Below are 26,870 nucleotides of genomic sequence, written 5' to 3' on the forward strand. Positions count from 1 at the left end.
CTCTGTTGCACAAGGGGTGGAGGACACGGAGATGTGGCTTTGAGACCCACGAGATCAACCCCGGGGGCACCTCCTCGACATGCATGGGAAGGGAGTTTCACAAAATGTGTGTGATCCACCAACCCTCGCTGCCTCGACAGTGGATGTATGTTTAACTGATTTCGTGCCGTACGTCACCAATTGTGCTAATCGCTGAATACAGGCCACGTGCGTAGCCACAAACACCACCGCCCAAGTCCACACTCTGCAGTGGGAAGGAAGGGCAAGCGGTATGGAAGTACAGCACAGTAGCCAACAAAGGCTAGGCCTATCTGATCGGTCACTAGCACTAGCCCTACCAGTGACTTTAACTAATCAACCAGTCACTAGCCCTACCAGTGACCGTAACTAGCTTATCAGCTTCTCAGCCATTAATACGATTCTTACCAGTGACCCTATCTGACCAATCACTAGCACGAGCCCTACTCGTGACCCTAACTAATCAACCAGCCACTAGCACTAGCCCTCTACCAGTGACTTTAACTAACTATGCAACCACGCACTAGCATTAACCCTTCCATGAACCCCCAACCATAACCAAGTAGCCAACCAGCCAGCCCTGAGTCGTATCACTCACAAATATCCTTATTCTTGGTTCTTTCAGTAAAGTCACGTAGAAGGGAAATTATCAAATAATAAAAATAAAACATAATAAAATAAAATTCTCACGACGTTTCAGCCACAACGCAAGCAGCCGTCCCCAGGTGAAGAACAAAGTTGTCGGAAAGACAGCGTCCATTAGGACGCTGTCCTTCCGACGAATTTAATTTTATTATGTTTTATTTTTATTATCTCCCTTCTACGTGACTTTACCGACAGAACCAAGAATATGAATCCCTGCAGTCACGAAAGCTTTAAATCGAAACCTTATCCTTAGCCCCATCTACCATCATGATCGATTCACGATCATCAATCATCAGTCCATTGCTCCAAGGTAATCACTGGGAGGGTCACTCTTGCCGTCACCTCTGCCCCAAGTCCTCCACTCATCGCCTATCCTTGGTGGCACTGCCTGCAGCCAGCTGGAAAGATCAACTGCTGGTGGAAGAAGGATGGGCGACCCGCCACTCTCCCTGTAAGCCAGCACTGTGGAGGCAGCAGCGAAGGTTGATGGATCTCACGAATGGCGTGATACTCCCTCCCCGATGGCGTCGAGGAGGTTGCCAGAAGAAGGCAATACAGCAAATGTGGACTCCACTTGTTTGCGTCTGTATGGAGTAGAGTGTTTCCCCTTTGCACATGTGGGGTTTCTCCGGGTGCTCTGGATTCCTCCCATCTGTAAAAACGCTCATTAATTGGCTGATGAGACCATCATATGTAGAGGAGTGCAGAGCTTGGGAAGGTGCTTCCTTTCCCGCTCGTCTGTGGTTCCGCCTCGCTCCTGAGTCGTCCTATCTCGAAAATAATAATTCGTGTCGTGGATAATATAAAAAAACAATTCACGTAGAAAGACGGAACTGTGAAGAATACCTTGGACCAATCAATTTCAAGGACAGTGCATACATTATCAGAGTTGTGTTTTTTGTTTGCATTTCGACTGCAGGTATTGTGGTCTATGCAAACATGACTCCTTGTAAAAAGGTGTCAGTTTTGTTGTCGGATAGAAGGGTAAAAAACCAATTATCATATTTTTACTGGCAAATGAGGTTCCCATGGAATAATTATCATATTTTGCTACTGGCAAAGGAGGTTCCAATGGTGAAGAATTTATCTTGTTATTTATATTCTACACATACAACGTGAGTGATTATGTTGAGTCGGATCTCACTCTTATCATTTTATGTGGAACTGGGATCCCATGGCGTAAGATCGGCAGTTCACCATCATTTATTTCAAACGAGCCTGGGCTCTGCTGATGCGACACCTGGGAGTGTTCTCTTAAAACCAATGCTGCTCAAATTAAGCACTCAGAGAGAAAGTCCGTGTGGCTGATGGGATGTATAAAAAGTACACGTATTTATAGATGCGGAGGGACATATATGTGTGGACCAGGCGTATTACTCTCCGCTTATAGATTTTTTGTGACATTGTCTAGCAATGACGCTGTCAATAGGAACGTTGTTGTGAAGTGTTGCTTGTGTTGCATCAACGCTGCTGAAACGACACACTCCCAGAAGGAAGGCCGTGCTAGTGTCGTTGATGGGGGTTGGGTAAGCAATATGTTGGAGACACGGATGTTATCGTCATCATTCCATCGCTCCGCTGGGTCGCCCGCCCGCTCGCCCGCTCGCCCGCTCACCTTTTTCCTCGTCCACCAGGAAGTCGTCCGGCAGGAGGTTGTCCTGGCGGTTGCCCAGCACGAAGGCGAGGAAGGCGAGGACGAAGGCGTCCAGGATGCCCACGATGGCCAGCACGTACGCGTAGCGCACCGTGCACGCGCCCAGCGTGTACTTGCCGGTGTTGTCCCCGCACAGGCGGCGCACCTCGTCGGCGTCCCACCCGTCCGGGTAGATCATGCAGCCCAGCACCAGCAGCGCGGCTGGTGGCACAAAGATGCCACCCCCCCCCCCCCATCATAGCCTTAGCAGACTCAAGAGGTTTTACTGGTTGGAACCTCCTGGTTACACCAGCCCACGGGATTATTGTGTCCGTCCGTCGTGCAGGGAGGGGCTGGGTGGGGAGGGAGGGGCTGGGTGGGGTGGGGAGGGGAGGGGCTGGGTGGAGAGGGTGGGGCTGGGTGTGGGGTGGGAGGGGAGGGGCTGGTCACCCCGTGGTGCCCTTATAAAACTCAACGTTTAACCTACTCACGCCGGCTTGTGCCCGCCCTCACAGTCGGGCATATTTGCGGAATACACCACGCCGCCGTTGACCCTGGCCATTGACCGAGCAACCCAACGTTCCTACCAGCTCCCTCCGCAGGAATGTGTTTTTTGCGTGTTAGATCGCGTAAATATATAATTGTGTCGATAACCTCGCCACCACCCGATACAGCCAACTATTAAGGGTTGTCACGTAAACAAAACATGCTAATTCGTCACTAGTACAGAACACCGGTGTGTTGGAGAGCCAAGCCACAACATTTACAATCTGAGTACGACGTTTCGCAAGTAATTAAACAAGCTTCATCAGGCGACAGCCAGATTTGTGGAGAAGTCCACCTGTTTCGTTCCTTATATAGAGGCGTAGCTGTGGTGACCACACTAATACGCTCTTGCGCAAAGTGTTGGGGCAAGTGCTGTTATTCGAGCACCTCTGAAGGCCGGCAACGGCACACGAGGGAGTGAGTGGCCAGCACCACGGCCGACTGCCTTTGTCTCCCCAGTGGCGATGTTTTTTTAAAACACCGCCCCAGGTACTCGTTTGATGCTGAGTCGACCTAGGGGAGGCCCAGGACCGATTCAGACGTTCGTGCGGGTGACACCGCACAGTAGACCATCTACCACACCCGTCCCCACCAGACCACAACCACTCTGTAAACATGCAACTTTGGGCCAATGTGGTTGGAACTGTTGGACGCTGCTCCAACGTTCCATGTTTACTGGGCAACGCCGGAAGAAACCCATTCATTCGGTCACGTGTCATTCACGAATATATCAACACACCATATTCCCTGGGTCTTTCGGTAAAGCGACGTATATAGAACACATTATTAAAAAAATGGCCACCCCCACAGCCTCGTTTGTCAAGATTTATCTGATCTTACATTGACATGCAAATTTCATCTCTAGCCCCGGCCCACTGACCCTTGAGCTACGCCCATCTCAAACCTTTATTACTCCATGCCTTAGCAGCGCTCCCACCATATATTATCAGCAGCTCACCCTCGATTTTTTTCACCTGATGACGATTGCTTGTGTTGCGATCGAAACGTCGTGATATTGTTATTATTTTTATTATTTGTTCTATCTGCGTGGCTTTACCGAAAGACCCACAGAATATTAATTCCTGCAATCACGAAAGCTTTAAGTCAAGATTTAATACACCATAGTCATAATTACAGTATTGTCAAATCATCATACCGATTCAAACATCCCCCGTATAGCAGAGGTCGCAAACGGGTTTTGATTCCTACCCGTACCCTACCCGAAATGAGTGACAAACGGTGACTCACCAGTGACTCACGGCCTACCCGTACCCGTACCCGGCCGCACCAGGGTCGCAAACGGCTAACCGTACCCGGCTGGGTACGGGTAGCCGGGTATCGGGTAGGGTACGGATATCGGGTACCCGGTTGCGACCTCTGCCGTATAGCCTTTAACAGACAGGTGGGCAAGTGCTATCAGCGAGCACCTATGACGGCCGGCATGCCGCACAAGAAGATGAGTGGCCAGCACCACGCCAGGCTCCTTTTGTCTCCCGAGTGCTGACGTTCACACACCGCACCCGATACTCATTTAAAGGTTGAGTAGATCTAGGGGAGGTCCAAGGACCGATTTATATATCCGTCAATCGTATTGGTGGTGAGCGGGAATCGAGCTCGGGTAACCGGGTTCGTAGCGTAGTGCGCTAACAAGTACGCCACCGTATCTTCACAGCTGACGTCTGCAGCAAGCGGCGAACGCGTTACCGATGGGCCGCATCACCGCTCACGTATCTCTGCGCGTGTACCCATCTATGTGTGGTGTACCCATGTGTGCAAGCTGTCAATCGAAAATATCTGTCCGTTTACCCACGTGCCCGCACTGTTAATTCTATGTGTGTGTACCTATCCATCAGTATATGTGTACCTATGTATCTGTCTGTGTACCCACGTGTCCACGCTGTCAATCCTATCAATGTGTGTGTGTACCTTATCTATCGATGTGTGCGCACCTGTGTGTGTGTGTACCCCCCACGTGTCCACGCTGTCGGTCCTCACCGGACGTGAGCTGCATCCAGGCGCACACCTTGTAGACGGTGGCCGAGGTGCAGAAGAAGAAGAGGCTGAAGCACACGAGGCACGCGATCACCAGCAGCATGGAGATGCCGATGAAGAAGCCCGCCGTCTTGAAGGCGCTCGACGGCACCGCGCTGAAGTCCATGAAGCTGCCACTGCAGACCTGGGGACGACGGGCGGCAGGGGAGAGGGCACCCCCGCGGAGAGGGCCGAGGAAGGTCTGGACCCTCGCTTTGGTCCCATGAACGAATGGGCTGTCAGCTGGGCAAATGAATCTGAGTCTGAATAAATTGGCCTCACTTCAGGAGCGTTTCGTGGCGTTATTTATTAACGGTCGTCTCGTATTCACCACGTGCATTGCGGTTCTTGAAATATTGAGTTTGTTACCGAATTCGAAAAAAAAAACTCTTCCTGTTATTTTGATTTCCGACCCCTGGGTTAAAGGAAGGGCCTCTCATCTGGCTGTGGGTGTGTGGATCAGGGCCGGTGGTGGGCCCAGACAATCCCCCTCTCCTACTCGTGGACGGCGAGTCGCTGTAACCGTGCACACCCCCCCACCCCTACCACACAACCGCTCGACTGCCCCCCACCCCAATCCAAGAGGAGCTGCTCAGTAAATGTGCAACGTTGCGCCAACGTTGACATGCGGTTGGCCCAAAGTTCAATGCCAGCTGAGCTGACATTGTCCACCCTGTGGGTGACGCGCGCGTGTGAATGGGTGAACGCGTGTCTGTTGGGTGCCGTGAGTGCAGTGGTTAGCGCGCTGCGCTACGAACCCGGCCACCCGAGTTCGATTCCCGCTCACGGCCAACACCGATGACGATTATCTGAACCTATTGTGGGCCTCCCGTAGGTCGACTCAGCCTCAAGTGAGTACCTGGTGTGGTGTGTAAACATTAGGACTGGGAAGAGAAAAGGCGGCCGGGCGTGGTGCTGGCCACCCACCCCCTCGTGTGCCGTGCCGGCCTTCGTAGGTGCTCCTCGCTAACAGCACTTGCCCCAACAGCCTGTCAAGGCTATACGGGGGATCTTTGTGTTGTTGTGTCTCTGGGCGCAGCGGAGCCCTCCTCACCATCTCACGCGTGAGGCTGTTGCCGATGCAGTAGCTGAAGAGGCCGAAGTATCCGGCCTGCGGCGTGTCCACGCTGTCTCCGATCCAGAAGGGCTGGATGAAGCTCACCACGTTGAGGATGGCGAAGCAGATGGTGAAGATGGCCCACAGGACGCCCACGGCACGCGCGTTTCTCACGTAGTTGGTGTGGTAGATCTTGGCGGCCTCGTGTGCAGGCAACATGGTGGTGGTGGTGGTGGATGATGCTGATGATGATGTGGTCTATGTGATAAAGGTGGTTGTGAAGATGTGGTGATGACGTTGATTAGGATGAGTGTGATTGTGATGCTGAAGGTGGTTTTGATCGTGATGGTGATGCTGATCTTGATAACGATGAAGATGGTTGCTGATGGTGATGATAGAGGTGGTTAAGTATTATGAGTGTGGTTGTGACGGTGACGACGTGATCATTATTTTGTTGATGACGATGATCATCGTGATTGTCATATTCAGCGTGATGAGTATCACATGACGGTGACGACGTTGATGATGATGATGGCTAAGATGGCCCTCACCTGCCGAACTAAAATGATCACCCGCTCGGCCAAAGAAATGATGTCTCACCTAACAAAATAAATGTACTCTCGACTGATCAAATTATTTGAACTCTCACCTCACCTGACAATACCTGAACATATTTTTTTGGCGTGAATTGTCCGCGGCTGCGGCCACCCCAGATGCCCGTTCGACACAAAATTTCAGCTGCGCACCGACAGAGGAGGAGGAGGAGGACGTTGTACCACGGGCGCAGTGAACTCTTCAACAGGAGGATGATGAGGAAGAGGAGAAGGTGGAGTGTGGTGGGTGGAGGGGGAGTTGAACTCGATAGGGGCTTCTGGAATTTGAGACTCAAATTGGAGCTGTAAAAGGCAGCTGCCTCCATCAACTATTCATGATGGAGCCCAACGGCCTCACGAAAAAGCACAACACTGATGTCCCTCTGCCATCGAGACCACCCTCTTGCTGCCGATATTAGGAAGCCGCTGGAGCTATGCACTGTCATTTCTTTAGAACTGTGTGTTGTGTTTCGTTGTCCTTTCCCCGCGCCTCCGATTAGCGAGGTTGGCTACGTACGGGGCGAAAAAAGAAGTTCAACATACGTACTGTACAGGGTGGTCCAGATGTCTTGTGACCTACAATTAACTGAACTCTAACATGTTTTTTTCTTTGCATGTTAATTTATGTTTGAAATCAACCTTTCTTTTGACATAAATATAAAGTTTTAGAGAGTTACATGACATCTGCACCACCCTGTACATACATCCACACGGAAGTAAACTCAACCCATCATCCCAGCTTCTGAGGCAATAAAATTGGTACAACTTTGTCAGAATTCAGAAGTCAACAGTTGTGGTTTTATGTGTGTGTGTAGTTGCTTGTACACAACACCAAAGGCCTCTCTCTGGTGGCAAAGCGACCAGAAACAGACAGTCCCTCTGATGGTACAGCAGATGAGGCAACGCGTTTGTTGAATTGAGGAAGGTGATAGGAATGTGGGGAAAAACGACGATGGAATTATTGACGAACGTGTTGCGATTGTGGAATAACACAGGCAGTCTCGTTGCATAACAACAACATGGCTAATCACGTAAAGGCTGGACCTGTTGACAACATTCACATCATGTTTTGCTCCGATTTCAACCAAAACGTGTACACTACCAGCTACACGGCGACAGAACGGGGCTGGTGACATTCCACGTGGCCGCCGTGGCACTTGGGCTGATTTATTCAAATGTCACAAATGTGAGGTGACAGTCGTGGAAATATCAAGTGAGGGAGACACAGACGCAGCTCACGGTGGACAACAGCACACCTGATGATGAATGCGGCCTCATCACATCACACACCGTCCTCCACAATGACAGTTGAACTTTATGGCGGTACCCCTGAGATACCATAGTACCCCGGCTCTCGCATAATGACCGTGATGCAGTCATTTGTCGTCTGTTGATGGTCGGCGATGCGGCAATCGACTCATCTCGACGAGCTGTACACGATGCACTATTCAAAGTAGAATTTTTCGATAACGTATTTGTTTTATGCTGATGTTTGACGTTTCGACATCGCGGAGTGTGGCACCGATTTTGGATTGATTGGTTACCCCAGCCGCGGAGTTAAGTACACCCCTGAGAAAAATAGTGTCCCAGAAATAAAATATTTAATTGCCTCGGCCCATTGTGTATTATTTGGTACCCCGGGGTACCGCCATAAAGGTCAGTTGGTCAGGCCGGGCCTGTCCACGCAACACAACCAATTTTCGGTTCCTCCTGGGTTAAGGATGTGCGATACATGGTTCAAAGCGGGGGGACAGGGTGAAGGACACGTCGATCACAGACCCGAGTCACATCTCACACCAGATTCAATATTGTTTCCAAATGGACAAATCTCAACTACTAAACTATTTAGTATTTTCCCAGGTAAGGCTCATTGAGCTGTTTCGCTCTTTTTCAGAAGCGACCTGGCCACAAATGAAAGCTTACCATGTGGAAATGTATCGCAGCCAAATACTGGAAATGCATGTTTCTAAATGTGAAGGGGAAAACCGGAGGACTCGGAGAAAAATGCACGTGACCACGAGAGAGAGACATGCAAACTCCAAATATACAGCAGGCGTCAGGGTCGGGATCAAGCCCACGACCTCCTGTACACCAGGCAAGGTAGTTAACATCTCACCACCGTGGCGTAAACTGTTTATAACTGCTGGGGAAAGGATTGCCTGTATCTGAAATATTCTCGAACCAGAAGATTTGTTTTGGTCATCAGACCGGTACTTGATGCAACAGTGAGGGAAATGTGGCCTCCAAAAACACGTTGAGAGAGGGGAGTTGATCACCATGGCAAATTGAATAAATGGTGTCAGATAAAGTTTAGAAAGTAAGGGATCGATGACAAGCAAGCTTAATATTTTTGTAGAAAGCTCATTAATCTTTAAAAAAATACATTCTGTAAACATGTTTGGTTTTTTACTAGAACTGACAAAAATGTTTTAATCCAAAATCCCATAATTTCTAAATATTGATTTAATACGTTTAAAATTCTCAACCTTTATCAATGGTAAATGTGATTTCGATAAATTAATCTTGCCTGTCGGTTTAGTTTTTGATAACTCGGGTGTTAAATTCTTATAACCGCTTTTAAAGATAAGAGTGTAGAACGATCATCAGATTAAGAAGCTTAGCCTCTAATTCATTGATCACCTGAGTCGGTACGAAAAGAGTACGAAAATGGTACAAAAAAATTCCGTACTTTCGTTCTGTCCTGATGAAAAAATATCGTACCATGATATGGTAGCTTACTTAAAGAACCAAATGTACCACGCGGTGCCGAATCAGTGCATTCTATATACAGGGTGCTTCAAACATGTTTTAACACTTATATGAGACGATCGTTTTGAATGGAAAAAGAACGGATAATACTACACTATAACATGATAACAAATGTAATGTTAAAAGCTTCAAAAAGTCAAAGTCTCCACTTGTTCGCCATCATTGTCAACACGTGCCTGGAATCTTCTCCAGGTGATCTCCAGGGCCAGGAATCACATTTCTTGTGGTATTGTTGCAAATTTTCAGAAGTGCTAACATTTTTTTGAAGCATCCTGTATAATAACTGGTTTTACCCTTTCTGGCAATATTTTGATGCTGGCAAGAAAGGTCCCATGCATCACTGCATTATGTTACGAAGAATTCCGCTGAAAACGATTGGCCGGTTTCTGCTTTTTATGGAAACCGGTAACCGATTGTGAAACCGGTTATAGAACCGATTTACCGGTTGCCGTTGAACAAACCTAGTTTTTTTTGTTTTTCACTGAGGACCGAGAGGGCTCGTCATCTGCAGAGAATCTAGATGTATTGCGGTACACGATGCGTTAAAGTGCACAACTTCGCCAGTGACACACAACAAAGATATCCCCCGTGTAGCCTTAACAGACTGTTGGGGCAAGTGCTGTTAGTGATCACCAGAGATGTGGACTCGAGTCATGTGACTTGGACTCGAGTCAGACTCGAGTCATGAATTTGATGACTTGCGACTCGACTTGGACTTGCATAACAATGACTTTGTCCCACCTCTGGTGATCACCTATGAAGGCCGGCACTGCACACGAGGGAAGGTGGGTGGATGGCCAGCACCACGCCTGACCGCCGTTGTCTCCCCAGTGGCGATGTTTACACACCGCACCAGGTACTTATTTGAGGCTGAGTCGACCTAGGGGAGGCCCAGGACCGGTTCAGATAATCGCCACTTGCGTTGGTCGTGAGCGGGAATCGAACTCGGGTTGCCGGGTTCATAGCGCAGCGCGATAACTGCGACACTACCGCTCCCCACAAAAACACCGCCAGTGACACAACAACAACACACACCACAACACGTGGAGTTTAGTCCACACACGGACACACAGGGGGGCAGGCAGACACACAGGGGGGAGCAGGCAGACACACGGACACACAGTGGGAGCAGGCAGACACACGGACACACACGGGGGAGCAGGCAGACACACAGGGGGGAGCAGGCAGACACACGGGGGGGGGGGGGGGCAGGCAGACACACGGACATACACGGGGGAGCAGGCAGACACACAGGGGGGAGCAGGCAGACACACGGACACACACGGGGGGGGGGGGCAGGCAGACACACGGACACACACGGGGGAGCAGGCAGACACACGGACACACAGGGTGGAGCAGACAGACACACAGACACACAGTGGAGTAGGCAGACACACGGACACACAGGGGGGAGCAGGCAGACACACGGACACACACTGGGGGAGCAGGCAGACACACGGACACACACGGGGTGGAGGCGGGCAGCTCCACGAGGCACGGAGCCGTTGTCGGCACAGGGGGCGCTGCTCACCCGGACTCAGTTTACCTTCAGACCCCGAAGCCCTTGGCGGGAGCGGGTCCAGGCTACGGCGAGACGAGGAGAACGGAGTCCGAGGAGGGGACACGGGGACAAGGACGAGGGGAGGAATAGCGGGGAGCGACGTCTGGGACACAGGCCCTGGTGGCCATCCGCGAGTCCCACCCCCCCCCCCCTGAATCGCGCCAGCCATTGCCCGAGACGCGTGCAGGGAAGGCGACACCGCCGCTAGGCAACGCGGGAGGGCCCGAGGCCGTGTGGCCAACTAGGCCCCAACCGACATGCGTTAAACATCTCACGCAGCCAGGTGAGGGTGGTGAGTGAGTGACTTGTTAATCAGAGGGGCGGTGTGGTTGTGGTTGTTGTTGTTTATTCCGTGTTTACTGCAGGGTTTGGTTGCCGTGGGTGAGGTGAATGGAAGAGAACACCGCCTTCGCTAACGCGGCAATGGGATGTGCGTAGCGGGTTCATGTTTGTTGTGTGTGTGTGTCTTGACTATGATTTATATCTCTGTTAAGTCTCTCTGTGTCTGTCTTAAGCTTTGTGGTTTGTGTGTGTTTATACTGCCTTTGGTATCTATATCTGGTTTATGTGTGCCCATGTGTATCTTGACTGATTTTGTGTCTATTTAGTGCCAATGTTTACACGTTGTGTGTTGTGGGTTTCTTCTGTTGGTATCTCTGTGTTTAGTATGCCATGTGTGTGTTTTATGTCGTGTATCTGCATAAAGACTGGTCTTGCGTCTGTGTGTATCTTGTGTTTTATGTCGGTGTATCTTGTGAATAATGCGTACGTTCCTTGTATCGGTGGAAGTCACAGTTTGCTGTTTCGGTAAAAATAAGTGTTGGGAAATCGATTACGATGATTGAATAGACATATCCCACTAATGATCAGGTCAAATATGTACACTCACTTCATTTGCCCAATCGATTTTCAATTTGGTGAATTAGGAGTCAGAAATATTTGTGTTTTCAAAAATGGAAATGAAGAAATGTGTTATACCTCTTAGAGAAAACAGCGATTGGCGGTTTATCTCCCAGCAAAAAGTAGCAAGGATGAGAGCTGTGACAGGTGGTGCAAGCTGCCTTAGAGTCAGAAGGGGATACGACGTGAGACAGAGATAGCAAGTCTGGAGCAGTGTAGCAAGGACAGGTGATGTAAGGCAGTAGTATATCTCCCAGCCTGACGAGTAAAGGACAGGAGATGAGGCAGACGATACATCCCCTGGGACACAAGCACAGAGTACATCTCCTGGCTTAGAAGGTGCACAGATGGAACATGCATTGTGTTATCTCCAGCCAGGGCTTTTGAGCACGGATACGGTGAGCTGGCGAGAGAGGTGGTTGTCTCGGGGTGTTGTGGGCCCAAGCTGCTGCCTGTGTTGTGGATGTGAGCTCCTTGCCCTGTGCTTTGACAGAGGACGATGCCTGGTGAACAGCAGCAGCAAAGCGCGGGGTCGGACGTGGAGAGCGTGAGGACCCCGGGCCGGCCCAAGGAGAAGGCGAGCGGTGGGGCCGGCACCGACAAGGCACGGGGAGCGCGCCCGCGCCTTACGGACGATGAAAAACGCAAGCGGCTTGACGAGGAGAAGCGGCGCAAGGAGGAGGAAGAGGAGAAGAAGAAGCTGGAAGAGGAGGAGCGGGTGAGGGCTGAGCAAGAGGAACTGCAGAAGGTGGAGGAGGAGCGGAAGATGGCGGAGTTGGAGAGCCAGCGGAAAGAAGAGGAGAAGGCGGCCGCTGCACAGAAGTGAGATGCTTGGACCTCCTGGGCCCAGCCCATTTGCATGAGAGATTATGCATTTGTTGCTTGTGATTAGCGGCTTTTGGCTAATCATCGAACAACGTCGGTCACTGGATTGCGTGCTGTCACTTGCGGTTCTGCGACCGTCTGGAACGCTCTTCCTTCCGATATTAGGAAGCCACTGGGAGATATGCATTTTAAATCTAAATTGAAAACTAATTTTGTAAGAACTGTTTAGTTTGTTGTCCCCCGCACCTCCGATTTGCACAATTGGCTACGTACGGTGAGAAAGAAGTTCAACAAACATAAAAGTCACCCAGAATGCTCTCATTCTTGTCAGAACTTGGGCTGAGCCTTGATAGTGGTTGGATGGGCGACCACGAATAACAGTGCTACATGGATGCAGCACAGTAGAGGACAGTGCATCAAAATCCATTGTTGGATTGAACTTGTATGCTCCTTTGTCTATGCTCCCCACCTTCGTCATCCCACCCCACGGCTAACATCAGTGGAGAGTAAGAAACGAACCAGGCCTGGGCATTCCCCTTCACCAACCCAGATTGTCCACCGTGGTGGAGTGTTGTCAATCAAAGCACATTAATTAAATACGTGGGAAGGCCTTCAGCCAGCAATGGATTGACAGAGCACTATGAATTATAAATTAGTACCACTTAACCCTATTGGCAGATCGTTGAGGTTGTTCAGGGTGATGAAATTAACGAGGACTTGTTCTTTTTTAACTCGACTGATGTTAGCTGTGCCGTGGGATGATAAAGGTGGGGAGCATCGACAAGGGGAGCACTGGTGCAGAGGTTTGCATGCTGCACTCCGAACCTAAACTAAACAAAAATTTGTTTATTTTATTCCGCGAAATTATTTTTATTTACCAGTGTAAGGCCCACTGAACTATACATCTCTTTTTCAGCAGTGACCTGGCCACAAATGATAGCTCAACAAAGTGGCTTATCATTTAAAATGTGTAGCAGCCAAATACTCTTAAACGCAAAGAAAATACAAACTCCAAATATACAGGCGTCAGGGTTGGGATTGAACACAACTTCCTGTATACCAAGCGAGGCAGTTCACATCTCCTGGCCACCTGAGTTTCAATAGCGATTATCCGAACTGGTCTTGTGCTTTCCCGAGCTGAACTCAGCCTCAAATGTTTGCCTGGTGTGATGTGTAAACATGTGCCCCAACAGTCTGTTAAAGGCTATACCGGGGGATCTTTGTCTTTGTCAGGGAAATTGAAGAAGCACGGCAGCTGCAGGCCGAGATGCAGGAGCGCTGCACGTGGAAGCAGGAGCAGCGGGTGCTGAACCAGGCGGCGCACGAGAACCGGCCCGAGGAGGGCTTCTTCGGCCGCCTCGACTCGAGCCTCAAGAAGAACACGGCGTTTGTGAAGAAACTGCGCACGCTCACGGAGCAGCAGCGCGACTCAGTCTCGTCCGACTTCAACTCGCTCAACCTCAGCAAGTACATCGGCGAGGCGGTGTCCGCCCTCGTCGAGGCCCGGCTCAAGACGTCGGACGTCGGCTGCGCTGTGCATGTGTGCTCGCTCTTCCACCGCCGCTACGCCGAGTTCGCGCCGCTGCTGCTGCAGGCGTGGCGCCGGCACCTGGAGGCGCGCAAGGACGACCGCGCGGCGGCGAGCATCGGCAAGCTGCGCACCGACCTGCGCTTCATCGCCGACCTGACGACCATCGCCATCTTCTCAGACCGCGAGGGCCTGTCGCTCCTTTACGAGCAGCTGAAGATGATCGTAGCGGCCGACCGTGAGACGCACGCGCACATCTCCGTGGTGATCAGCTTCTGTCGGCACTGCGGCGAGGACGTGGTGGGCTTGGTGCCTCGCAAGGCCCGGCTGCTGCTGGAGAGACACGGCACCTGCATGCCGCGCAGCGAGATCTTCGGGCCCGAGAAGCAGCAGCCGTTCGTGGTGCTGCTGCGCGACTACTTCAGCTCGCTCTCCCGCCAGCTCAAGAAGGACCACCGCGAGTTGCAGAACCTCGAAAGGCAGAACCGGTACTGTATAATATCGATTTTTATGCAGTTGCGGAGCTGGGACATTCTATTATTTACGTAATCGATTGCCGTTTGTCGGTTCGATTACTTGGTGAACCGGATAAGGCAAAAAATAGTGCTTTGCCCACGTATGCCGCTGTACGGACAGTGATGGGCTGGGCTCAGTGACATCTTCGGAATCGTCGGCCATTTAAATCTGAAAGACGAAGGTGGCTGAGCACGATGTTTGTCATACCACCTCCTTGTATGCGTCCTGGCTTTAATAGGTTCCAACAAACAGCAATAACACCGCCAGTTGATATAGTGAAGGCGATATGGTCTTTATTGTGTGTGTGTATCTTCTCGTGTGTGTGTGTGTACGTGTATCTAAGTATTTGCTCGTTTGTGTGTTTGTGAGAGAAGTTGGGAGCGGTAGTGTAGCAGTTTATGCTGCGCTACAAACCCGGTGACCCGACTTCGATTCCTGCTCACGGTCAACACCAGTGATGATTATCTGAACAGCTCAAGGGCCTCCCTAGGTCGACTCGGCCCCAAATCAGTACTGGGTGTAGTGTGTAAACATCACCACTGGGGAGACAAAGGCGGCCGAGCATGGTGTTGGCCACCCACCCCCTCATGTGCCGTGCCAGTCTTTATAGGTGCTTGTGAACAGCACTTGCTCCAACAGTCTGTTCAGACTATACGGGGAATCTTTGTTTGTGTGAGAGAAAGTTTGCTTATTTGTGTGTTCGGAAGTGCTTGCATTTGCTCGCACGTTTGCTTGTGCGTGTGTCTGCTCATGTGTCTGCTCATACGTCGTTACTTGCGCGTGCCTCGTGCGTGCGCACACCTCGTACGCGCCGCGTGTGCCGGCGTTGCTCTTGCAGGAGGATCCTGCACACCAAGGGGGAACTCAGCGAGGAGCGGCACAAGCAGCACGAGGAGTGCGCCGTCTCCTACCAGAAGCTGCTGGTCAGCACGCAGAGCCTGGCCGAGCTGCTCGACGAGACCATGCCTGACCTTCCCGAGGACAAGTCCGCTCAAGAGGGTGGGTGACCGCAGGCCCCCGCCGCCGCCCTCCACATTCTCGCATCACTTTTTCCACAACCGCTGAGCCAACTGGGCTCATCCCGTCGAGCCAACTGAGTTCGGCCCAACGAGCCGTGGTTCTCGCGGCAGTCCTCCCGGACTGACCCTCGGTGACAGGTGCCTTGTGATTATTAAAGTCGGTCTGACTGCGGAAACATTTACGATGTCACTGGATTAGCACTGAATCGGGAATGGGGGTTCATTACGTTTCTCATTTCAGTGTTATGGCGGTGTTTGTGGAAAAACCACACGGCGGAAAATGTACAGGAACAATGTATATTTAGCGAATTAATTCCTCTTAAGACCTATGGTGCAGTGGTTCAGGCACCGCGCTATTAAACCGGCGAACTAAATTCGATTCCTGGCCATGGCTATCATCAGTGGCGAGTGATATCTGAACTGGTCCTAGCCCCCCCAACACCCTCTTCCACTTCGTGATCCCACGTTGACCGGAGTGATGAAGTATGGTCAAACAACACGGCAGGCGGACGGATGCTTTCATTCAGCAATGAATTTATTTATTTTACATCTAAATGCAACCACAAAGGGGGCTTTCTTAATGTGTGAATTATTTTTTCAAGTAAATGAATCAGAGAGGAAAAGAGAGAGTCCTGAGACTGGACTTGAATCAGGGCAAGAAACCAATAGCACAGTTCCCAAACTAAAGTATTTTTAATTTACAAGGTAAGGCCTACTGGGCTATTTAGCAATTTTTCAGAAGTGATCAGGCCGCAAATGATAGCAGAACGACGTGGATTTTCACATGGGAATTTATAGCAGCTAAATAATCTAAACGCATGTTTATAAATGTGGAGGGAAAAACCGGAGCACCCGGAGAAAAATCCATGCGACCACGGGGAGAACGTGCAAACTCCAAATATACAGCATCAGGGTTGGGATCGAACCCACAACCTCCTGCCTACTAGATGAGGTAGTTAACATCTCGCCACCGTGTAACCCCAGTGGTCTGGAGTAAGGGAGATCCAGACCGCAGGGTCAACAGAGGCAAATGGGCGACCTCCCACTGAGCGAAGGTTGACTGGGGGCTTCGACAGAAAGCCTTGGTTGCTAGAGCAGAATGTTTATGGGGAGGGGGGGCGAGTTGAGTGAAATGGGAGGGGAGAGGTAGGCAGGGGTGAGTCTGTGGAGCATTTTAAAAGACAGTGAATGCGATCTTGAAATATATCCAGGATTGGATTGGGAGCCAGTTTGAGTGATTGGAATATCAAGGTGATGTCACCCGGTAGTGGCATTTTCAATATACCGGAGTTAGTAGGTGAGGGATTTGGTGAGGGATTTGGCAAGGCCATGGAGGAGAGAATTGTAGTAGTCGCGTCCGGATGTGATGAAGGTTTGCATGAGGTTTGGGAGTTTCACAAATCCCGCCAGGGTCCACCAAGCGTTGCCTCTAAAGCGCCAGATCACGGGTGTGCATCGCCTCTGTTCCTCAGACCAGGGCATGGGGATTGACCTCTTCACTCCGGGCCGGGCCGGCGAGCTGGAGCTGGAGGGTGGCCTGTGGGAGGACGAGGACTCGCGCTCCTTCTACGAGAGCCTCATCGACCTGAAGGCGTTCGTGCCGGCCATTCTGTTCAAGGACAGCGAGAAAACGGGCCCGCTGCAGGGCAAGGACGCCGGTGAGGGCGCGGAACGGGGAACCACGCGCCATGACGTTCACGCACACCCCGAGAAACACATAGAACTCAACGCATTCGTTAATAACACTGTGGCCATAAAATAATTGTATATAATTGGGGATGTTTGGGCAATGGCCATTCTTCATATATTTTAAGTAAATTGCTATTTACGTGGAATGAAGAAGGACCATTGCCTGGAAAGCCACCTAATCTATATTTTCTGTTAAGACAACATACAGTACTCTCGACGAATGTGTTGGGTTTTTTTGTTATTTGTGCTTGTATACGACTGTCAACGCAGCAGCATCACCAAATGATTTATCCGAAAACAACATCACTCTTAATCGTGAGTACGCTTGGTGTTCACGCTATTCTTATAGCACGAGGCCATCATGACGAAAGTGCAATGCTTTACAGGCCGGTATCTTCTGCCAGTAGGGGCCGATGTTGCTTTGTGGTTTTGCCCATTTGCAGACATTTTTTTCCGTATGTCAGCAAATTTTTATTGTGATGCCGGGACACACATTGCAGCACACTTTTTCCGACTGATGTCGCGAGCTCTTTCACATCCGCCGTGGAGCGTACCTGTTCTTCCGCTCCGGTGACCGTGTTAAGATTCCGGACACATTGTTTGAGAATAGTTATCGCACTTACGATACGCACGTTGAATTGTACAACACGATACGATTTGGATTTTTATATCGTGTTTGTGACTTCTTCTAGAGGTGCCGTGCAGAATTGGGGCGTGTGATTTTGATGCAAGGTTCATCGGTTGTCAAATTAACGTCGAAGTTACAGTCGGGCATGTCGTTATAATAATTTATAAAAAATTACATTTATATAGCGCTTTTCATAAAATATCTCAAAGCGCTGTACAGGACACAGCAGCAGCAGACACTCAGCATAAAAATAATATTATAAATACGTTTTAAGAATTATTTACTAAAGGAACTAAAAGTTTAATAAGCAGAAATGTATAAATAGGTTTTAAGGCACATTTTTTAAATGTCCACATACTCAAAGATTGCTGATGTCTCGTGGAAGAGCGTTCCATAGACCGAAACCCCGACCTGGGAATGCAGAGATCTGCATCATGCCCAGATTTTCAGGACCTTGGGACATGTGGGTGCAGCATGTCCACGATGTAGGCTGGGGCAGGATGGTTCACTGCTTTGTAAGTTAATATGATTTTAAACTGTGTTCTATCCATTGCAGGGAGGCCAAAACGGGTGTAATATGATGTGAAGAAGGTGTTCCGGTTAACACCCTCGCAGCCGCATTCTGAACATACTACAAATTGATCAGCACCTCCTTAGCCACGCCAGGGAGTAAGACATTACAATAGTCTACGTGAGATGAGATGAAGGCATGGACCAGCTTTTCTGCATCTGAGGCAGAGAGAAGGGATCGGATATGGGAGATATTCCGAAGATGGAAACCTGAAGTCTTTGATCTTTTTAATATGAACCTTGTAGTTTTTTATTGGGCGATGCAGTTCTCTCACTCAGCCACAGTACTAGAAAAATACCCGTTGCTAAAATTCAGTAACACTATTACAGGAGAAATCGAAAACAGTGCACAAACATAATCTTAATAAAGTAAATTTGTAATGTTGGCTTCTACAAATTACTTTTAAAACCATTTAAAGTACAACTATGTAACAGAAACAAACAGATTCAGCACGATTATTGCACGCAGTATGTCGAACTATTTTCGCACTGTACGTAGCTAATCATGCTAATCGGAGGTGCGGGGGAAGGACAACAAACTTAATACAAAAAGCAGTTCCAAAGAGTTTTCAAACAAATGTAAAAGTCCATTGCTCCAGTAGGTTCCTAATATCGGAAGGAAGAGCGTTCCAGACGGCTGCAGGAGGGCACATGAAAGCGCGCAATGCAGTCTTTGTTCGATGGTTAGCTAAAAGCCGCTGCTGCGAGGATGACCGCAGTTCGCGTGATGTAAACAGACGAGGGTGTTTGCCGTGGCGTGAGCAGAGCTGAGCGGGATGAGCGGCGCCGAGGAGCTGGAGCGAGAGCTCGAGACGCTGGAGATCCTGGCCGAGGAGGCCGAGGTGGCGGCAGTGACTACAGACGACGATGCCTCGACGATGGGAGCCGGGCCAGAGGATGAGGTGGAGGACCCCGTCGACAAGCTCCTCAAGGATGATCCCGGTGCGTACGGTACTGCTAAATGTAGATTGTAGTGGTTAGCATAATGGCCAACACCTGTGACGATTATTTGAACTGGTCCTGCTCCTCCCCTAGGTCGACTCGGCATCAAACGAGTAGCTGGTTCGGTGTGTAAACATCGCCGCTCAGGAAACAAAGGCGACCAGGCGTGGTGTTGGCCACCCACCCTCTCGTGTGCCGTGCCGTCCTTCATAGCTGCTCTCTAAGAGCACTTGTTTCTACAGTCTATCAAGGCTATACTGGGGATCTTTGTCTTTGGTGTACATGTGGGGAGCAATAACACAGTGGTTAGCGCACTGCTACGAACTCGGCGGCCCGAATTCGATTCCCACGCACAGCCGATATTGGTGACAAATATCGAAACCGGTCCTGAGCCTCCCCTACCTAGGTCGACTCAACGTTAAATGTGTACCTGGTGCGGTGTTTAAACATCAGTACTGGGGTGACAAAGGCAGCACGCTGTGATGTTGACCACACCTCCCGGCGCTGTATGGCCTTAACAGGTGCTCGCTTACAACACGAGCTCCAACAGTCTGTATATGGCTGTACGGGGATCTTTGTTGAGTTGGTACACGCGTGTGTTTGTTTGCGAGTGTGCGTGCACGTATGTACATGTGCTGAGAGCCCGTGCGTGTGGCAATTCTGCAGAGCCGGAGGACGAGGAGGCGAGTGTGGCGAGCCACCTTCGTATGATCGTGGAGGCCTTCCTCCAGCAGCTTCTCAACTGCGTCAATCGGGACCTCATAGACAAGGTACAACGTACTGCTGCGCATGCTGCGAGAGGACCGTGCGTCCGCGCCCAACGCACGCACGGTCCCCTCGGATCTCCGGGTTCGTGGCTCGATGTGTCAAAGACCCCCCCCCCCCACCACTATGCCTGAGGTCAACAACTTATGAGTGAAACATATTAACGGCAAATGACTTTGTTGAACCCAATGCAATAGATACGGATGGCACTCAAAAAGTGACTGAATATTGGTGTAGTGGTACAACACAACTGCAACACCTCATGGCCCAGGCAGAGAGAGAGGGGAGGGGCTGCCCCAGCGGAGAGAGAGGGGAGGGGCTGCCCCAGTGGAGTGATAGGGGAGGGGCTGCCCCATTACAGTGAGAGGCGAGGGACCGCCCCAGCATGCCGTGCAGCTGACTTGTGTTTGTTGTTTGCAGGCAGCGACCGATTTCTGCATGAACATGAACACCAAGGCAAACCGGCGCAAGCTGGTGCGGGCACTGTTCAGCGTGCCACGGCAGAGGTTAGTCGCACCAGCGCTGGGGTTCACCCGTCCACCCCACCATCCCCCGATCCACTGCTGCGACCATGCAGTCCACACGTAGCCACGCGGGAACATTTACCGAAGGCCACGACCTGTACCCTTAGAACGGGCTTTTGCAACTGGCCGCCCACAAGGCCATATGTGGCCCGTGAAGGACCTTTTGAGTTTCCCCCCAAACTATAGCCTGCTGGGAGCTATCTCTTGCTTAAACATAGATGTAGATTAGTGAGATGAAAGTGAGGTTAAGAGAGCTGGCGGCGAGAGATGCAGATTATCGCTCGCGTATGAACCTTGTGACTTGTTGCCACGTGACGTCGTGATATGTAGTCACATGGCTCGCCAGCAGTTTCTAATTGTATTATGTTGGCTGCTGGAAAATATAGCTGAAGGACCCTGCCCTGATTTTCGTTTTCAGTGGGCATATCATTACGGTGTTGGCTGTGGCGTGGCACAAACCCCCCCCCCTACGCCACGTGGTTACATTCCACGGGGAGTGGCGCTCCCTAGGGGCAGATCTGAACTAAATCTCATGAAACACGGGTGCGCGTGGGGAGGCTTAATTCTACTAGAGGAGGTCGGTGTGACCGGTGGCCACCAGGGGGCACCAGCTGCATTTGCTCAGTCGTTTGCGACGCGCGGTGGTGGCAGAAAAACTTCACAAACGCTGCTCTGACGCCTCCACTGGCTCCACACCCCAGAGCCGCCCTTCCCCGCCCCCCACCTCGTGTGGGGCAGGCGGTGTTCATGCCGGGCATTCGCTCTTCTTGGTGCCACGCGCGGTGTTTTGGAGAAGGCTGCAATGTTTGTTCATTTTGCGTGCAGCGTACCGGGGCGCGGAGCAGGGCGCGGTCATTAAATTGGTGCCAGAACTGCCTTGGCGATTTGCTTTCAAGTGAGGTTTATGAAGATTTCACAAGAGACCTGGCCGTGCGCGGCGGGCGTGGTTGCTTGCGAAAGGCGCGCGCGAATGTTCCTGACAGCACAGAAGAGAGGGAGCCTCTCTCTCTCTCACCGTGGTGGGGAGAGAGAGAGAGAGGAGGCATTGACATTGGACGTCTTCTCACACGTTTGCCCGAGAGTGGCTCGTGAGAGGTGGTGCACAGTTCATCGTTTACGTTTTTCCGTGTACGTTTCTCCGTGTCATCGTTCCAAAACTAACACGGAAGACATGCCGTGGTCATGGCGCCCACATTTGCAATAACAATATTTGCTTATCGCACAAACAGCGACTACGCAGTTTGTTTGAACGCCTCCAATAACGCTGATGTTTGTATTTTCGTGTTTGCATGTGGGTTCATTTTCTCTCTCTGTTTTACTTGTTGCACATTTTCCAGCGTCATGGGGCTCCTGTATTGTTGGACTAAAAATAAAAACCCCGACTCATCAGTGTGGTAATCTCACCCCCTGCTAATCCACCGCTCCTGAGCGACAGTCCACGCCACGTGCGTTAATCCACGAGCGTCCGTGATGTTTCCCAGCCAGCCCCGGGTGGCACGGTGGGTTCGCGAGGTCTTGTCAGGTGCGTTGTCGATGCTGCGTCAATGCCAGGTTCAGTGGCTTAGTCTGATTATCGTACTGTATGTCAAAAAAATTAATCCAGAAAATTTCCAGCTCTCAATTCGGCAAAAATTTTGGTTCGATTGCCTTGTGACAAATAGAGCAAAGTGCACTAGACGGTACGGTCACCAACGGGTGAGGGTATGAGCCATTAAAAAGGGATCTCAGAATGTCATCTGGCGGAGGCTGATTTCTCACGTGCGGGGCTGATGATACTTTGCTCTCAGTGACAGATACCCAAATTGTATTGTTATTCTGTCACGTGACATGCGGCCCATAATTCAATGGGCATTTGGAAATGTTTTGTTATATATGAATAGGCCAGGAGGGTTTTGTCACTGGGAAGTGGTACGCTCACACTCCAGCACCCCCCTCCCCCCCTCTGCCACCTTGTGATCCGACAGCATTGGGGCTTTCTCTGTACAAATCGCATCCCGTGCAAAATCGATGTAAGCCGAGAAAAGACACTCGGTAAATAAACAGATCCAGTGTTTGAGGAGAGGATTTTCCTACACAGAATGCCTGCTAATAGCCACTCCAACAACAACCATCTCGGCAAACTTAGCAGAGAGAGACGTTGCTTGCTAAACGTGTGTGTGTGTGTGTGTGGCCCGGTCGGTGATTGACCATGTTTGTGGATTGTGGTGGGTGACTGTGTATATGCATGCCTCCCGGTGTGTGCGGGTGTCCGTGTGTGTGTGTGACCCGGTGGGTAACTCCCAACGTGTCCGTGTGTGTGTGGCCGCCACGGTCTGGCCCCCCTCCAGGCTGGACCTGCTGCCGTTTTTCGGTCGCCTCGTGGCCACGCTGCACCCGTGCATGCCGGACGTGGCGGAGGACCTGACCTCGATGCTCAAGAGCGACTTCAAGTTCCACGTGCGTTGCTGCTGCTGCTCCTCGCGCCAGCGGCACAGCCGGGAGGGGCCGCGATGAGTAGCCCCACAGCTCTCCCAAAACAATTCGGGACACGACGCACAGTGGAGCCCCCATTGTGGGTCTACGTGCGTGCGTACGTACGTACGTACATGCGTGCGTACGTGCATGCAGGGCTTCGCACGTGCATGTGGAGTGGTGGTGCAGTGGTTAGTGCACCGCGCTGCTAACTCAGTGACCCAAGTTCGAATCCCTCTCACAGCCAACATTGGTGACGAGTATCTGAACTGGTTCTGGGTCTCCTGTAGGTAGATTCAGCCTTAAATGAGTACCTGGTGTGGTGTATTAACATCAGCACTGGAGAGACGTATGCTGCCAGGAATGGTGCTGGCCACCCACCCCTTAGTGTGCCAGGCTGGCCTTAATAGGTGATTGCTGACATACCTTGCCCTAACAGTCTATGAAAGGCCTTATGGGGGATCTTTGTCCCTGTATGCACACCACTCCCCACTCCCTCTTCTAACGTGCTGGCATCCGTCGGTGTTCTTTAACAGTGCTTACTCCAGCAGTCTTTCTAGGCTATATGGGGAATCTTTGTCTTTGTTGTGGCAGGTGCGGAAGAAGGACCAGATAAACATTGAGACGAAGAACAAGACAGTGCGCTTCATCGGGGAGCTCACTAAGTTCCGCATGTTTCCCAGCAACGAGACCCTCTATTGCCTCAAGGTGGGGACCAGAGCAGCTTGTACTGTACCACACGCACCACACGCACCGCACGCACACACACCACAAACCTGTACCACACACACCACACGCACACACACCACAAACCATGCACATACCCCAAACCTGTACCACACACACCACACCACACACACCACAAACCAGTACCACACAAACCGTGCACATACCCCAAACCTGTACTACACACACCACACACACACACACACCTCAAACCTGTACCACACACACCACACACACCACAAACCAGTACCACACACACCACATGCACACACACCACAAACCTGTACCACACAAACCATGCACATACCCCAAACCTGTACCACACACACCACACACACACACACCCCAAACCTGTACCACACACACCACACACACACCACACACACCGCAAACCAGTACCACACACACCACACACATACCCCAAACCTGTATCACACACACCACACACACACACCCAAACCTGTACCACACACACCACACACACCACAAACCAGTATCACACAAACCACACACATACCCCAAACCTGTACAACACACCCCCGTATAGCCTTTAACAGACTGTTGGGGCAAGTGCTGTTAGCGAGCACGGCACATGAGGTTGATGGGTGGGCAGCATCACGCCCAACCACACACACATAACCCAAACCTGTACACCACACTACAAACACATACCTCAAGCCAATACCACACATCACATGCCACTAACACATACCTCTAGCCAATACCACATCCCACACACACTTACCCCGATCCTGTCTCACATCCCCACATCAACAAGTCTGCATCACATGTCACAGACGCATGCCGCACACCCCACAGCCCACATCCCAAACCTTTGCTAAATCTCACACCTCTAGCCCATTCGATCCCCCACATCCCACATTCCACATTCAAACTCGTCCTCCAGCTTACAACCCACACCCGAAGCCTGTTCCACACCGCATCTACGCCACACCGCACGCGTGATGTACCACCCCGTACGCATGTATGTAGATTGCGTGCGCGCGTGTGGTACCAGTTGCCTGAGCATCATAACTATCGTGTGGGGCCTATGTCGGGCTCCATCAGGGTGCGCGGTCTAGGCCCGGTAAGGGTTACACAAAGCACACGGCGAGCGCGTGCGGGAGGAATGCGCCGTGCTGGCGGACGGCCATGGCGCGGCCAGCGTGCGTGCGGCAGTGATTAAGTGCACCGGCTGAGAAAACGCGGTGCAGGTGTTCAAACACTGTTTGACCGACACGGGCAAAAGCGGGGGGAGCTTTGGTGGTTTGGTAGAGGTGGGGGGCGCGGGGGGCGCGGTGGCTCGGCCATTGGACAGGAAGACCACAGTCGTCATCTTGAGCGCCATAGCTGACATGAGCACCGAGCGTTCTCGACGCGTCTGGGTTCCTGCCGCTTTCCGGGCAGTGCAGCGCTCGCGTGTCTGCGCGCGCACGTGCGGCGAGTGAGTGGACTGTCCGTGAGTGGGGGCCATGCCGCAGCTGCGCCGATGTCCGATCGCAGAAGTCGGGGAGAATTAGCAATGTTGGCTACGTGCATTGCGAAAGAAGTTCAGCATACATACAGCCAAACCCCGTAGAGTTTCCAGAGCAGGTTGAACTCTCCCTCAACTACGTTGTGTATATACATCTACCGCTTTTTTGTCAGTCCTCTTCCAGATGAGGGCCTCCCCCACCCCCCACCACAGCTTGCGGGTCATGGGGTTTGTTTGACCATACTTCGCCGTGCAGGCCAGTGCGAGTTGGTGAACGCGGGAAGCTTAGAGGTCGGAGCAATTAATTACAGAACAGCAGTGCTGCAGTGCGGGTTCCCACGTAGCCCCGCAAGCCCTATGATGACCTGTTTGTGCGTGTAGTCAAACACGCTCCGGGCTCAATCCCCATCCGTCTTAGCGTTCGAGGTCTGACGAAATCGGCACGTTTTTGGTGAATTGGTCACAGGTCCAGCATATTATTTGTAATTAATTCATCCAGGAAAGCCGTACTGACTCACCAGACAGTTTTTTTTCCTGCTATTACTTTGGAATGTTTAGCCAATTCCTTTTTAAATAAAGGAGTATTTTGCTGCATGTGGTAGGAATCTGGAATGTCTGTAAAGAGGATAACAATTAAATATCCCCACAGCAGCTCTTCTCTGCAGCTGCTCAACGCTGACGTAACCAGGTCTCCCGCGACTAAAGATACGTTGCCTCTCAATAGACCCTTTACCAGGATGTGAACCCAGGGGTCTCAACAGTTGATGGCTCAGAGCTTTGACCTCTGAAAGGTTCACTTTGCAACCCCTTACCTGGTTTATAAATAACAGACACATTAAACAAAAAGGACACGCACGAATGTTTACTGAAATGCAGCAGCAGCAGCCATGCGTGGCTGTCAGGGGCACTCGGTAAAAAAACAAAGTTGGAGAACCCACTGCCTTGGGGGGAATGGAAAATGAAGCCCTGTTTGTAAAAACGTGACGGTTAAACATTACACCAGCAGCGCGTTAGCGTGTGGAATTTAAATTGGAGCGTTTTTGTCCAATGTGACTCAAGTCAGTGAAGCGGAGATCTCCGTGGCTCGTGGAAGGGGGCGCTTGCCCTTGCTGGCAGTACGCCGAGGGGCACTGCGGGCGCTGATAACGAAAGCCCGTCGCACTGCCGAAAGTGTCGGCTGACGAGTGACCGCTACAGGCGGCGGGGTCGGGGGAAGGGTGCACGGACGCACCCCAGATGCGTTCGGTGTAAATTGGAAAACTTTATCCTCTTTCGGCAGAGAGATTCTGCGCCCATACAAGCCGAAGTGTCTAGATGCCCCGTGTGGGCACGGATACATTCGGACCGTCATTTTGAGTTCCTCCGGGTGTCATGGTCCATCGTCCTTAGCCAGACCTGCTAGATAAGCCTCATGTTTGCATCGTCGAGTGCGATGAACCGTGAGCAGAAGGTTGAGCGTG

General features: G+C 51.2%; 2 protein-coding genes across 3 annotated transcripts in view; one reads left to right on the plus strand and one right to left on the minus strand.

Moving 5' to 3' along the window:
• Positions 1 to 2,225: 2,225 nt before the first annotated feature.
• Positions 2,226 to 6,693, minus strand: LOC144729496 (LHFPL tetraspan subfamily member 5 protein-like). Its single transcript, XM_078609832.1, has 3 exons — positions 5,928 to 6,693; positions 4,838 to 5,018; positions 2,226 to 2,518 (listed from the first exon to the last, which is right to left on the minus strand). The coding sequence occupies exons 1-3, from the start codon at positions 6,147 to 6,149 to the stop codon at positions 2,226 to 2,228; spliced, it is 696 nt and encodes a 231-aa protein (XP_078465958.1). The 5' UTR covers positions 6,150 to 6,693.
• A 3,910-nt stretch (positions 6,694 to 10,603) lies between these two features.
• The window catches only part of UPF2 (UPF2 regulator of nonsense mediated mRNA decay), a 30,409-nt gene continuing 14,142 nt past the window's right edge, over positions 10,604 to 26,870 (plus strand). For both annotated transcript variants that reach the window (XM_078609505.1, XM_078609506.1), the window contains exons 1-10: positions 10,604 to 11,136; positions 12,247 to 12,575; positions 13,812 to 14,594; positions 15,461 to 15,621; positions 17,114 to 17,299; positions 19,294 to 19,470; positions 20,137 to 20,240; positions 20,656 to 20,741; positions 23,087 to 23,195; positions 23,805 to 23,918. In XM_078609505.1, coding sequence (XP_078465631.1) covers positions 12,253 to 12,575; positions 13,812 to 14,594; positions 15,461 to 15,621; positions 17,114 to 17,299; positions 19,294 to 19,470; positions 20,137 to 20,240; positions 20,656 to 20,741; positions 23,087 to 23,195; positions 23,805 to 23,918 — 2,043 coding nt within the window. In that variant the 5' untranslated portion in view covers positions 10,604 to 11,136; positions 12,247 to 12,252. The remainder of the gene's footprint in view (positions 11,137 to 12,246; positions 12,576 to 13,811; positions 14,595 to 15,460; positions 15,622 to 17,113; positions 17,300 to 19,293; positions 19,471 to 20,136; positions 20,241 to 20,655; positions 20,742 to 23,086; positions 23,196 to 23,804; positions 23,919 to 26,870) is intronic.

This window comes from Lampetra planeri, chromosome 32 (genome assembly GCF_965212315.1).
Source record: "Lampetra planeri chromosome 32, kcLamPlan1.2.h2, whole genome shotgun sequence".
Classification (NCBI taxonomy): Eukaryota; Metazoa; Chordata; class Hyperoartia; order Petromyzontiformes; family Petromyzontidae; genus Lampetra; species Lampetra planeri.

Coding starts and splice junctions, on each gene's coding strand:
- LOC144729496 (XM_078609832.1), bottom strand. CDS start 6,149: ATGTTGCCTGCACACGAGGCCGCCAAGATCTACCACACCAACTACGTG. Junction 5,019..5,927: donor ACAGCCTCACGCGTGAGATG/GTGAGGAGGGCT, acceptor CGTCGTCCCCAG/GTCTGCAGTGGCAGCTTCAT. Junction 2,519..4,837: donor CTGGATGCAGCTCACGTCCG/GTGAGGACCGAC, acceptor TTGTGCCACCAG/CCGCGCTGCTGGTGCTGGGC.